This window comes from Mustela erminea, chromosome 13 (genome assembly GCF_009829155.1).
Source record: "Mustela erminea isolate mMusErm1 chromosome 13, mMusErm1.Pri, whole genome shotgun sequence".
NCBI lineage: Eukaryota > Metazoa > Chordata > Mammalia > Carnivora > Mustelidae > Mustela > Mustela erminea.
The window spans coordinates 83,082,709-83,096,604 of NC_045626.1; the positions used below are offsets into that span (position 1 = coordinate 83,082,709).

A 13,896-nucleotide genomic window follows, 5' to 3' on the forward strand; every position below is an offset into this window, starting at 1 on the left:
CACTTGTGCACCCTTTATCCCGGGGCCTGTGTCTGCTTGTGTCCACTGTTGTTAACAAATAGTCACATGAGCTAGTAAGAGGAACTGGTGAGACTTTTGGATATGACACACCTAGAGTCAGTGGGAGAAGCAAAAATGCCTGCAACTGCAATACCCAAGAAGTTCTTAAACTTCACAGGCCAAAAGTGACATCTTCAAACAAAATCAAAATGCCTTTGTTTTCTCCTTTTTACTTCAATATCTCCCTCGGAGTAGTTTCTTACTGAGGACAATGGTGTTAAGCTTATCTACTTGTTTTTCACTCTCTTGTACTTTTTGTTTTGCTTCCACCTAGAGAGTCTTTTTCTTTCTTTTTTTTTTTTTTCTTTTTAAGATTTTATTTATTTGAGAGAAGAGAGCAAGAGAGCGCATAAGCAGGGGGAGGGACAGAGGGAGAAGCAGGCTCCCCACTGAGCAGAGAGCCCCATGCAGGGCTTGATCACGGTGACTCTGGGATCATGACCTGAGCCAAAGGCAGATCCTTAACCACTGAGCCACCCAGGTGCCCTGAGAATATTTTTCTTACTTTTTTTTTTTTTAAAGTAATCTTATTCTTAATATGGAAACATTCGACAGATACAGAAGTTGAGTGAATGCTTTAGTCAACAATGTGTACTGGTTACTCAGCTTCAGCAAGTATCAAGTGGGGGCCAATCTTGTTTAATCTATCACTTTGACTCCCACCCCTTGTCAGACTTCTCAGAAGGCCTTGAGCCTCAATCTAAAGAAGGGTGGATAAATGGATATTTATGTTGCAAGTTAAAATATTTGAGGGAAATTAATGTTTTAGAAATGATTACTCACAACTACTGATTGCTCAAAAAACCGTTAAAAGTTCCAGTGGTCTTGGATCAGTAAACTGAATTCTTAACAGCATACTCACTAATATGAGTGCTGTGGTGTGGGTTTCCTTTAATATAACAAGTGGTAGCCAAACGTAGTGAAAGGATCATGAAAATACTGAAAGTTTTATAAGCTTTCTAAGACCGATTCTTTAGAAGGTAAGTTAGTAAACCATTTAATCGTTCTTTAGAATGATACTGTTTGTTTTAGCTGGCAGAGGATATAGCTAAGGGGAAACCTAGTGGCTGGATGGGAAGTCCCCAGAAGCAGATCTAAGTTCCATGTATTTCAATGGAATGACAACATAATATCATTTGCCATTTCTGGAGCTTTGATTTTTGTAGCAGCAAGCACATGGGTGTTTACTTATTTCATTTAACCATCACGGTGACTCTTGAGGTACATATTATCCTCATCTTATGGACGAAGAAACTGAAGCTCAAAAAGGCCCAAGGTCAACTAATAAGTGCCCAAGGCTCTTAAAAGCTCACCTTTTAAACTACAGAATCATTAGTGAAAGTACTGTAGTCCTGGTCCTTTCAGACCAGAATTAAGAACGCATAAATTTGACATTTTTGCTATTCAAAAAAAGAAGAAGAAAATTTTTGGCAGGCAGAACCAGGTTCTCCTGCTAGTATCTCTCTGACCTCTTTTGCTGATCTTGGTTCCTGATCCCACATGCATTTTGAATGTTTGATTTGGGGGTTGGAGCCGTCTTTCCTGGAAGTCACATTGAAGCACTTATTTTAGAGGTGGGAGATTCTCTGTCACCCCACCTCCTAATGGCTTTTTCATTAGAAAAAGCACGTTTATAATTTCACTAGAAAAAAGCATGTATATAATTTACCTGTGAAAAAACGATTTCAGATGCTGACTTGGGGCGCTGTCTCACGGCAGATGGTCTTTACCTGTATACTACTAACTCAGTTGGAAGAGGAGTAAGCAAATTGGGGTCTGGATTACATGGTACTCTCAGGTCAGTTGCATGGAACTTGCTGAATGATTTGGCTGGAACATTTCCTTCCTTACATAAATCTCTATGAAGAAGACACATGGGAGGCATACTCCTCCCCCCGCCCAAGACTGACTAGTAACTAAATAAGTGCAAAACTTCATGTAATTCGGGTTTTCTTGCATTAGTAGACTCTTGTTCTGTTAATGCATTTCGGCTTTGTTTTGACTCTAAAGAGCTATGGTAGCCCTCAGGTCATTGTTTCTAGCCAAAAATTCCTCTGTGATCAGAATTACTATAATATTAGTGATTTCTCCATGTTGATGAATGGACGTTTTTCTAGTTAAGTCTCTTTGTGCTTGGATTTCACATTGGATTAACAGTGCTTTACAGTTGGGATATATTAATCATTCTGTGAATTGCTGCCAAAAGAAACCACAATTTGAGATCCTTATATATATTTAATTAGATCTTTTCCCCAACTTTTTCTCCTCTCTAATTTGTTGTGGAAAATTAATATTTGCTCTAGTTCATCAGCTGCAAAATGTTAATGTAATATATTTATTCTCCGTTAGATACTTTGCACACTTAGTCGTTTTAAAAATTAGGTGGAAAATGTCTGTTGTAGCACATTGTGTGGTTTCGAACACTGCCTTTTATTTTCTTCTCTGCAGAGGTTTTGTGTACTGCCGGAACGAGGAGCTGGAGCCAGGATGGGTTGCTTTTGGCAGTGGCATTCTTCTCCACCGGCCTGTTTCTTTTGATAATAAACCTCACTCCCTTTTCCAGGTCATTGACCAGAATACCCTTCAGGTAAAAAGAAAACCAAGACATTGTCTTTTTATATACTGGAGACAGTGAGGGAAGTTGCTGACCTCATCAGGAGTAAGAACACCACTGATACAGTTTTCCTGACATAGTGGCATCCTTAGAATTGTCATCATTTAGGCATTCTGTATTTTTCTGATATCTTAGAGTCTGCATGAATGTGCTCTCTAAGAGTTTCTAAGGCCATCAACAAATTTTTGTGATCAAAAAAAAAAATTCTAGAGCGTCAAAGATGGTAGACACACTAAGCTGCCTTTTTTATTTTTTTTTCTTTTGCCAGATCTATTTTGGGAAGGCATCATTTCCTTATTTGATTTGCTCTAAACAGCCTTTCTGTGGTAATGGGAGCCCTGAAATGAGTTTGGATAAAATCATTATGTGTTAGAGATTCAGAGCTCATCTTTAGTGCTTCCAAACATAGCAGTCTGTGCCAGCACTTGCTGCCTCACGCTCCAGTCCCCTGCTCTTGTCTCTTCCCCACTACCTTGCATCCCTTTAAGTCTGGACTATCTTTGTGTGCCTAGAATGGAGCACGGTGCCCAGCATTGGATTGGTGATGATAATAGTAACTGTCCTTTATCAGCGTCTCTGTACCTGGGCCTGCTCTAGGCAATTTCCATGCACTATCTGTGAGGTGGAGCAATGGCAGTTTTGTCTTGCAGAGGAGGCAGCTGAGGCTAGGCTTAGTGTAAGCACTCTGCAAGGTTATCCTTTATGTTGAAGGAAAGAATGTAGCTCCAACGTTAAGGGACTTGCCCAAGGCCACACAATAATGGCAGCAAAAGAACTTGAACCCATGGTTCTCAGCAACCGAGTTCAAGCTTTTTACATTACTCCTTTCTGCCTTTTAACCAAAGATGAACTGCCTGGTTAGAGTTCCCATTCGTGGAGTGCAGTCCCATGCAGGACTTCGGTGGAATGTTGTCTCCTTTGTCACTCAACTATACCTTTCCTGGTGAACAGGAACTGTGTCTTATTCACTGTTGTATCTCCAAAACACACAGTAGCTGCTTAGTAATTGTTAGATGAATAAGAAGAACAAATTGGCAAATAAGTATCCAATTGACCTCAGTTTTTTTAAAGATTTTATTATTTGAGGGGTGCGTGGGTGGCTCAGTGGGTTAAAGCCTCAGGTCATCATCCGAGGGTCCTGCGATTGAGCCCCACATCAGGCTCTCTGCTCGGCAGGGAGCCTGCTTCCTCCTCTCTCTCTCTCTACCTGCCTCTCTGCCTACTTGTGATCTCTGTCAAATAAATAAGTAAAATCTTTAAAAAAGAAAGATTTTATTTGACAGCACAAGCGGGGGTGGGGGTAGGCGTCAGGCAGAGGGAGAGGGAGAAGCATGTTCTCCACTGAACAGGGAGCCTCATGCGGGGCTTGATCCCAGGACCCTGGGATCATGACTTGAGCTGAAGGCAGATGCTTAACTGTCACCAGGTGCCCCTTGACTTCATTTTTTATTAATGGGGACAGATGAGAATATGTCCTATATTTATTTGAAGTAGAATTATACGCCTGGGAATTAAGCAGATCTTAAATCTTGGGACTTTTTTTTTTTTTTTTAAGATTGTATTTATTTATTTGACAGACAGAGATCACAAGTAGGCAGAGAGAGAAGGGGAATCAGGCTCCCTGCTGAGCAGAGAGCCCGATGTGGGGCTCGATTCCAGGACCATGGGACCATGACCCGAGCTGAAGGCAGAGGCCTTAACCCACTGAGTCACCCAGGCGCCCCAGGACATGGTTTTTATTTGAGGCAATGTCCATTTCCTCTGTTTTGTTGCAGAAACTTCAATTTTATCCAAGAAAATCATGTTTTCACTAAGTAGGTAGGTGATGTGCATTGGAGCAATTTGGGAGTTACTTAGGCCAATCAGTAGCTGTCAACTTTCTAGATTTCCTGGCACTACAAGTTCCAAAGTGTGGTTACAGCAACTACATTACTTTTTAACTTTTCAAATAGACAAAACAAGTCTGGAAAAAAAAAATTCCTATGAAATGAGTTCAAGGGTCAGAAGTAACCTTGGGAAAATGAGTGATTCACCCCAAGAGATGGAATAACTGAAAGTGGTTCTTGCTGTTCCCGAAGGCATCTGACCTTCTTTAATTATTTTTATTTTGGGATTTTCAGTTCTGCTCCTACCCTCAGCATTTTTGAAAAACCTAGTCAGCAGTTTTCTGGGTCCCCATTTTCTCTCATTTTAAGGGCTTTTCTCTTGCAGTAAACATGAGTATGTAACTGCTCATTTAATATGAAATGTTGCAAAGCTCATTCCTTATACTGAAACTGAAGGAGGTTTAGTATTAGAAACACTGTGTCTGATACAGACAATTGGCATTTGTCTTTTTCCTCCCAAGGGACTTGGTGCATCTCACTAAGCACTGTGCTGTGCTGGGTTAGGGTCTTGCATGTGCCTTGCTTGTTTTCTTTCTCTTTTCCCCTGTCTCCCTTCTCTGGCTTCCCTCTTGTCTTCCTTCTGCCCTATTTTTCACTTCCTTCCATATTTATTAAATAACTGTGTTGGACTCTGAAGTAGGTGCTGGGATATAAAAGTAAATAAGATACAGTCCCTATCCTTTTAAATATAATTAATAGTCTGAAATTCTTACGAAGGAAAACTTCGGACATTTCAGCAAGGACTATTTCTCTAAAGCTTTGTTTTCAATATTTGACAAAACACATGCTCAGCAGATTCTAATACTCCAGCCTTTTTGTCTGTTGCATGGCCCATTGAATGACTTTTTGTATTTTTGTCATGTAATTTTCATCTCTTAGAGCTAGTAGTTTTGACCAGGAAGCCTACTGAATTCTGATCTTGCACTTAATAGCATGAGTGGTGAACTGATAGAATTAATAAGTTGCATGTCACGCTAATGAAGTTTTCTTCCCTTTCATGTCCAGGTGTGCCAGATGGTGCCAATGCCAGCCAATCATCTCCCCGTTGGCAGCACCATGAGCACTGTGCACCTTTCTTCAGATGGTACTTACTTCTATTGGATCTGGTCCCCTGCCAGTCTGAATGAGAAAACCCCTAAGGGACATTCTGTCTTCATGGATATTTTCGAACTTGTGGTAAGATTCACTTCCTCATTTTGTGTCTTTTTTTTTTTTTAAGATTTTATTTATTTATTTGACAGAGAGAAATCACAAGTAGATGGAGAGGCAGGCAGAAAGAGAGAGAAGGAAGCAGGCTCTCCGCTGAGCAGAGAGCCCGATGCGGGACTCGATCCCAGGACTCTGAGATCATGACCTGAGCCGAAGGCAGCGGCTTAACCCACTGAGCCACCCAGGCGCCCAATCATTTTGTGTCTTTGCAGAGAAATTTTCTTTTGGTTTCTTTTTGTATTGGTTTACAAAGGACCCGAGAAAGTTGGGAGTATGTACAGTGTGTCCACTCTTGCCTCTAAATTGGCTTTTCTTTTCAAGGTTTCTTTGTTTGGAGTTATGACATAGATAAAGCCAAGCTTTCTGAAGGTTAATCTGGCAACTGAGTGCAGATAATAATAGTTAATGTGTAGACAGTGGGATTTTTTTTTTTTTTAAAGATTTTATTTATTTGACAGACACAGTGAGAGGGAACACAAGTAGGGGGAGTAGGAGAGGGAGAAGCAGACTCCCCGCTGAGCAGAGAGCCCGACGCGGAGCTCGATCTCAGGACCCTGGGATCAGGATCCAAGCAAATGGCAGATGCCTAACGACTGAGCCACCCAGGTGCCCCGGACAGTGGGATTTTTAAGTAGAAATGGTCATGGGGCTTGATGGAAATGTGGAACTAAATTGCAGTGGCAAGACTGGGACCATAGTAGATACTGGGAGTCTCTGTGAGACAATTAAAATCATGAGAAGGCATTTGTTCAGTAGATACTGTGTACTGTGAGTCAGACAGTGTTGTCTTTAGGTGGTGGGAATACAGTGATGGGCAAGCTAAACAGACGCCTTGCTCTAATGGAGCTTGTATTCTGCCTGGTGGGTGGGTTCAGGTGGTAGTGGTGGAGTGACGAAAAAATCAAAAAGTGAGCAAACCAGCAGATAAGATAATTTTAGGTAGAGAAGGAAAAGCAATAGTTAACCAGATGAAGAAGTTGGGGAATAGGAGAGAGTAGAACTTTCTAGGGAGAAGAGGCCATAGGTGCAAAGGCGCTGTGACAGGAATAAGCATGTGTGTTTTAGGAAATGACAATAGCCAAAGTGGCTAGAATGCACAGGAGAGAGCTTAGTATAAGAAAAGAGTAGGAGTCCTGGTAGTCTAGAATTGTACTTGTCTGCTGCGGCAGGCTGTAGCCACATGTGACTATTTAAATTTAAATTAGAATTAAACAAAATTAAAACTTTAGTTGCTCACTCACAATAGCCAGCTTCAGGTGCTCAGTAGCCACATGTGACTGGCTTCTATATTAAACATCAAAGATCTAGAGCATTTCCATTGCTGAAGACCTATAAAAGAAAAAGATGCCCCAAGCCAATGTGTGACAAAACCTTTTTTAATGATGTAATTTACAGCCTCCTTCTGGGAAGAAATTCACATTCCTGGAAAAAATAAATACAACACTGAAGTAATTTTTGAATAGATTTTAGTAGGATTTAAACTTCTTCTGGGAAGCCTGTCCCCTATCCGCCAGCTAATTATCAGTCAGGAGTCTAGTATCATAAAGTACATTCTCTTCTGTTTCTATCTGGTTTCTCTGTTTAATCATCATCTTTTTTATAAGATGTTCCAGCCACAGTGAGTCTTTGAATTGGTCTGCTAGAGATTGTGCTACTTGAACATGTGTTCATGATTGTCAGAAGAGCTTTTTGTTGTTGTGGTTTTTAACAGACTTACCAGCTGGCTAAATGATCTAGGTCTTTATCCTAAGTATAATGGGAAAACATTAAAGAATTTCCCCTTTCTCTGATAATGCTACTGTTAAGTTAAAAGAAAAAACCATATCAAAGAAATACATGAACATGGACCAAAGCTTCAGGTAGCACATCCAGGTTCCTCAGGAAAAGTGAGAGTCCCTCATCTGGCCTCTGGCTGCTTCTCGTAGGTGCTCACTTTCATGGTTTCCACTTTTCCTTCTTCTGGTGGTTGCCTTCATTTCTATAAGTAAAAAACTATATTGCTGTTTTTTGATTTATGATCATCATATATTTCTGTTATTTTCCTCCCTGCAATAGACAAGGATTTGGTCCAGTTCCTACTCTTTTCTTCTTCCTCATAATCTATTTATTCTAATTCCTCTTTTGGTTATCTTTGTAACTTGCCGTGAAACCTGTATTTCTTGTTCCTCAGCTCGAGATGTTTCTGCATCTCCCATTCCTCTTCTTTAGGAGCTGGAGATAGTATCCCTTCCTGTTCCTTGGTGGGGGCAAGCCTAGACTTGAAGTGGTTGTATGTTTAGGGGAAAACCAAGAGGAAGAGAGAGGAGTCACCCCTGCCAACCGTAGAGAGTCATGGGAATTGGAGGCATGAGTTGTGGTGTGGAGCCATGGTGCGAGGCCAACAGGCTGAAAGTTAATAAAAGGAGCTGTGCTCCCCTTTGCTGGTGTACATGTTTGTACTCTGGCTGCCTGGGTGAAAGACTGGACTTTATTTTCTGAAGAAACTGACTCTGGAAAAAAGATCTCCATGTACGGACATTGGGGTTCATTTAAGGAAAAGGCTTGCTGCCCTAGTGAATCACCCGCAAGTGAGTTCTCCAGTAAGCAAGCCTTAGCCATGTGCACAGCATTGCTGATTAGTGCTGATTAGTTTGAAAAAGAGCAGATACCAAAGCAAAACAAAAAAACAAACCCTCCAAAATCCACACAAACCAGAAACAAGACAAAACAAAAACCCAACCCAACAAAACCCCAAACTTTGGAGAGGTATGTGTAGAGGGGAAGAAAAAAATGTCACCATTTTTTTAAATTATTGAAGCCAGGTGATGGCCCCATGGGGGAGCTTCTTGTTATTCTTTTGTGCACATTTATTTATTTTTTTAAAAAGATTTTATTTATTTATTTGACAGAGAGAGATCACAAGTAGACAGAGAGGCAGGCAGAGAGAGAGAGAGGAGGAAGCAGGCTCCCCGCTGAGTAGAGAGGCTGATGCGGGCCTCGATCCCAGGACCCTGAGATCATGACCTGAGCCGAAGGCAGCGGCTCAACCCACTGAGCCACCCAGGCGCCCTCTTTTGTGCACATTTAAAAAGTACCTTATTATTATCGCTTCTCGGCCTTTGGCTAAGATCAAGTGTAAAAAGTACCTTATTAAAAATTTAGACAACCTAGGATCTCTAGACCAATGAGGAAAGCCTCCAATATGATAATTAAAAATCAGAAAAAGATCCAATAGCAGTAGAATAAAATTTCCTAAACACTAACTCTGCGGACATTGAGAGGATCTTGCACTCATACAACCCAAGAGGTCAGGAGAAAAGACCAGAGAATCAGCGAGAGCTCCTGGAAATGAAGACTAGGGTTGTCAACATTGGAAAAAATAAAAGGGTTAAAAATAAGAAATCTCCCAGAAAGCAGGACAGAATAGAATAAAGAACAGTAAATATGGGAGAAGAGATTAAAAAAAAAAAAATGCAAGGCGCAATCCCTCTAAAGTCCTAGTAATAGGCATTCCAAAAAGAGAACAGAAAACAAAGAGGACAGCATGATCAAAGAGGGAATACAAGAGAAACGTCAGACGAAAGGACCCTGGTGTCTAGATTAACTGGTCTCTGACACAGTGAATGAAAAATTCCCACACGGAGGCATAGCATCCTGAAATTTCAGATGATCAGGGCTAAAGAGGAGGTTCTGAAGCTTCTAGAGATAAAATCCTGTACAAATGAGGAATAAGGAAAGCCCCCTCCTATTCAGTAGCATTATCAGACATAAAAACTGAGTAGTTCTCTCAAAATTCTGAGGGAAACTGATTTGCAACCCAGAAGTTAGTCATACAAAAGGTCCCTCAAGTGGGAAGACAACAAAGATATTTTTAGACCTATACTTGTACAATCAAAAGCCCATACCTGCCCTGGAGGAAACAGAACAACTAAAATAGCCTGTCAGTGGCACTGAATGAAAAATTGGGGCTGAAGGAACCTGTGTTAGATTAAAGGAACAACCTTTGAATCCTTTTTGGAGTGTGTATCAAACCATTAAAAAATACTTTAGAAACTTTAGAATTTGAATATTAAATGAAACCAAGAGTTTAACTTTTTTGAAGTATGTGAATCATGGCTCTATAAAAATGTTCACATTTTTAGAGATGTGTAGCAAAGTATTCAGAAGTAGAATTCCATGTCTGAGAGCTGCTTTCAAAAGCCTGAGTGAAAAAAGTGGTAGGTCAAACTGCTGTGGCAATATCTGGGTCCTAGCTGAATCCTGAAGGAGGTTCATTAGACTGTTCTCTGTTATATGTTTGAAAGTTTTAATCAAATAAATTAAGCAACACTAGCCACTGGTTTAGCAGCTTCTAAAATGCTAAACACGGATCCCTGGCTTATTGCCTCTGGTACGTCTATGGGATGGAACCCTGTGTAGCCATTAGGAAGTATGAGGCGGATCTGCATAGGCAAACTAGATGAATTGCCAAGTTACGTTGTTGAGTGCAGAAAGCTAGGTTCAGAGTACTATATTCACACTACCTGCTGTGTAATACAAGTTGTGGGGGTGGATTCCTTCTGCAGTTGTCCTCCTGCATTAATGGCTTTCCTCTCCGTGGATCATTCACCCCAGCATACAAATACATTAGAGGATATCCTGTCTTGTAGGGAAAGAAAAACAACAAAAACAACTCCCTTGACTATACCCACCTCCACTCTCCTATCTTTGGCTTCCCTTTACAGCCCTGCATTTGAAACAGTTTATTCTTACTGTTTTTATGTTCTTTCCTTCCATTCAGTCTTGAGCCTGCTCTAGTCAGTCTTGTATCCTCATCCCTCGCCACCAGAACAGCTAGCTCTTCCACATTTGCCAGGGACTTGGACCTTACCGAGTTCAAAGTCAACTTACTTGACCTTTTAGCAGTGTTTAATGTGGTTTATCACTCCCCTATTCCTGAAACGGTTTCACTTGGCTTGTGGGACCTCTCCTAGGACTTTCCTGCTACTGGTTGTTCCTGCTCAGCCCGGTCTTCCCTACCTCTCAACAATTATGTGCTTCGGGACCTGTTTCCAGGATGCCTTCCATCGCCGTCTGCTCTTACCCTCTGGCTGGTCTCCTACTGTCATGGAGCTTCAAACCCCTCAGTGTACTGACGGTGCTCAAATCTGCTCAGCCAGAACCTGTCCCCAGAGCTCTGGCTGCATACCGATGTGGGTGTGATATTTATATGCACAGGATAGGAGACTTTTCCGTTGGAAGTCTGATCATCACTGCAAGCTAAATATGCCCCCAGCCATACTCCTGATTTTACCCAGAGCTTCTCTTCCTGGCTTTCCCTTCTCAGTTGATGGTGTCTGTGTCCCTCCACTGCTGGCCAGAGACCGTTCGTGTTACACTTGAATCCTCTTTTCCCTCCTGAACTCCATCTGTAGTCGGCAAATGCTGTCTGCTCAAGCTCCCAAGGTGGGCCCCCTTCACCTGCTGTTGTCTACACCTAAAGCCCTCCGTCGCTCACACTGCTCTAGCCACAGCCGACCTCCTTGCTCACCCTCAAACACACCAAGTGAACTCCCACCTCGGGGCCGTCGTGCTCTCCTCTCACAGATAACCATGAGGCTTGTTTTCACGTTTTAGATCCCTGCTCCAATAAGGTCTTATTAAAAAGACCTTCCTTAACCATTCTATAGAAAATATTTTATATGTGGGGCACCTGGGTGACTCAGCTGGTTAAGTGTCTGACTCATGATTTCAGCTCAGGTTATGATCTCTGGGTCATGGGCTCAAGCCCCATGCTGGACCCCGCACGCAGAGTGCGGAGTCTGCCTGAGATTCCCTCTTCCTCTGCCCCCCTGCCCCCACCCCTGCCACTCTCACTCATGCGTGAGCCAATCTCTCTAAGTAAAATATTTTATATGAAATTAAATCCTATCCTTTCTTATCCCTTTTACCCTGCTTTGTTTTTCTTTATGACTCATTACTATCCATTTATTTACTTGTCTGTTGACTATCTCCTTGGCCTAAAATGTCAGCCCCAGGTGGGCAGGGATTTGGGTCTCTTGTTGACTGCTGTGTCCCCAGCACCTGGAACAATGCTTGGCACACAGTAGGTGTTTACAAAATATTCGTTGGATGAATGGAAGCATCAGAAATTGGTTGCCTCAGGGCACCTGGGTAGCTCAGTTGGTTAAGTATCTGACTTCCCCTTGGGTCATGGTCCTGGGATTGAGTCCCATGTTGGGATCCCCACTCAGTGGGGAGTCTGCCTGTCCCTCTCCTTCTCCCTCTCCCTCTGCCCCTTTCTCTGCTCATGCTCTCTCTCAAAATTCTTAAAAAAAAAAAAAAAAAAAGGTTACCTCTAGCAAGACTTGCTTTCCATCATCTTTTTGTTTTAAAAGTTTAAAAATGGGCTTAAAAATTTTAAGTGAATTTTTAGTAGTCAGTGTGGGGCTCAGACCCCTGACCCCAAGATCAAGAATCGCATGCTCTGGGACTCCTGGGTGGCTCAGTTGGTTAAGCGGCTGCCTTCCGCTCAGGTCATGATCCCGGTGTCCTGGAATCGAGTCTCACATGGGGCTCCTTGTTCAACAGGGAGCCTGCTTCTCCCTCTGCCTCTGCCTGCCGCTCTGTCTGCCTGTGCTTACTCTCTCTCTCTCTGACAAATAAATAAAATCTTTTAAAAAAAAAAAATCGCATGCTCCACTGACTGGGCCAGTCAAGCACTCTCAAGTAAATTTTTATAAAAAGAAGAACTTGGTTAATAGCATTGAATTGTGTTGAGAAGTCAGCATTGAATTTGAAAGAGGTCGTTGATTGGAGAATATGGAGGCCATGGGTAGTAGCCTCAGCAAGAGCAGTTGTGGGGACTCGGAGGGGTAAAGGCAGGTAGTTGTCGATTGTGGTGAAGAGGGTAAGATGAGAAGAACAGCTAATTCTCTCCAGAGGTTTGTCATGGAAAAAAGGAGAGAAAGAAGCAGGAGATAGTAGAGTAGACTGTGGGGATTGTTGAAGTATTTTTAACTTTGTTTTTAAAATTTTAAGTTATTGAACAGGTAATAAAGTCATCTTCAAAATTGACATAGCCATGGCCCTCTGATGAACTGCCTTGGCCAAAAACCAAACCAAAAAAGCTTCTTCAACCCGCCCCCCCCATTTATTGAGGTATTACTGACAAAAAATAAACTTTTAAGGTGATGATTTGCCATATGTGTATATTGTGAAATGATTACCGATTTCAAGTTAGTTAATACCTGTCATGTCATGTGTCTATCACATTTATGTGCATGTATGGTACCATTTAAGATATGCTCTTAATAACTTCTAAGTATACTTTGTGATTAGCTATAGTCACCATGCTGTACATTAGGTCCCCAGAACTTACTCATTTTCTGAGAGTTTGTACTCCTAGACCAACATCTCCCCTCTCTCACCCCACAGCCTCTGGCAACCACAGTTTTTTCTGTTTCTGTAAGTTTGACCTTTTTTTGTCTTCCAAAGGGAGATCATACAGTCTTTCTCAGTCAGATTTATTCACTTAGTCTGATACTCTCAAGGCCCATCCATGTAGTCACAAATGGCAGGGTTTCGTTTTTGAAAAGGCTGAAGACTAAAATTCTTTATTTTTCTGATTCATGGAAATTTTGGTTTCTAAATAGTATAAATATTTGCTGCTTAGATGTGGCTAATGGTAATTATTGGAAAGAATTAGGTTTACTATGAATTATGATTTCACCCAGAAACTTGGGAGTACTGATAAATATCTCTCCAAATTTAGTGATGGTTACCTTGTTTTGAATACTTTTTAAAATAGTCTATTTATATAGTCTAAAAATTCAAATGATACAGAAGTCTCCCACCCACCTGCCTTCTAATTCATTTTCTTCCCTCCCTAGAGGCAAATAATGTTAACACGTTTTTCTGTATTCTTCCCAATATGAGCATGTACAAATACACATGCATATTTTTCCTTTTCTGTCTTTACACAAATGCTAATTTGTTATACTTTTTTTTTTTTTTTTTTTAAGTAAGCTCTGTGCCAGCATGGGGTTTGAACTCAAAACCTGAAATCAAAAGTTGCATGCCCTACTAACTGAGCCAGCCAGATGCTACCCCCTCCTTTAAAAAAAATTTTTTTTTTTAAATAAATCTTATGCCCAGTGTGGGGCTTGA

General features: G+C 41.4%; 1 protein-coding gene across 8 annotated transcripts in view; it reads left to right on the forward strand.

Moving 5' to 3' along the window:
* HECTD4 (HECT domain E3 ubiquitin protein ligase 4) overlaps positions 1–13,896 on the forward strand; it is a 184,566-nt gene that overhangs the window by 60,737 nt on the left and 109,933 nt on the right. For all 8 annotated transcript variants that reach the window (XM_032310376.1, XM_032310377.1, XM_032310381.1 and 5 more), the window contains exons 5-7: positions 1,750–1,858; positions 2,509–2,647; positions 5,566–5,736. In XM_032310376.1, coding sequence (XP_032166267.1) covers positions 1,750–1,858; positions 2,509–2,647; positions 5,566–5,736 — 419 coding nt within the window. The remainder of the gene's footprint in view (positions 1–1,749; positions 1,859–2,508; positions 2,648–5,565; positions 5,737–13,896) is intronic.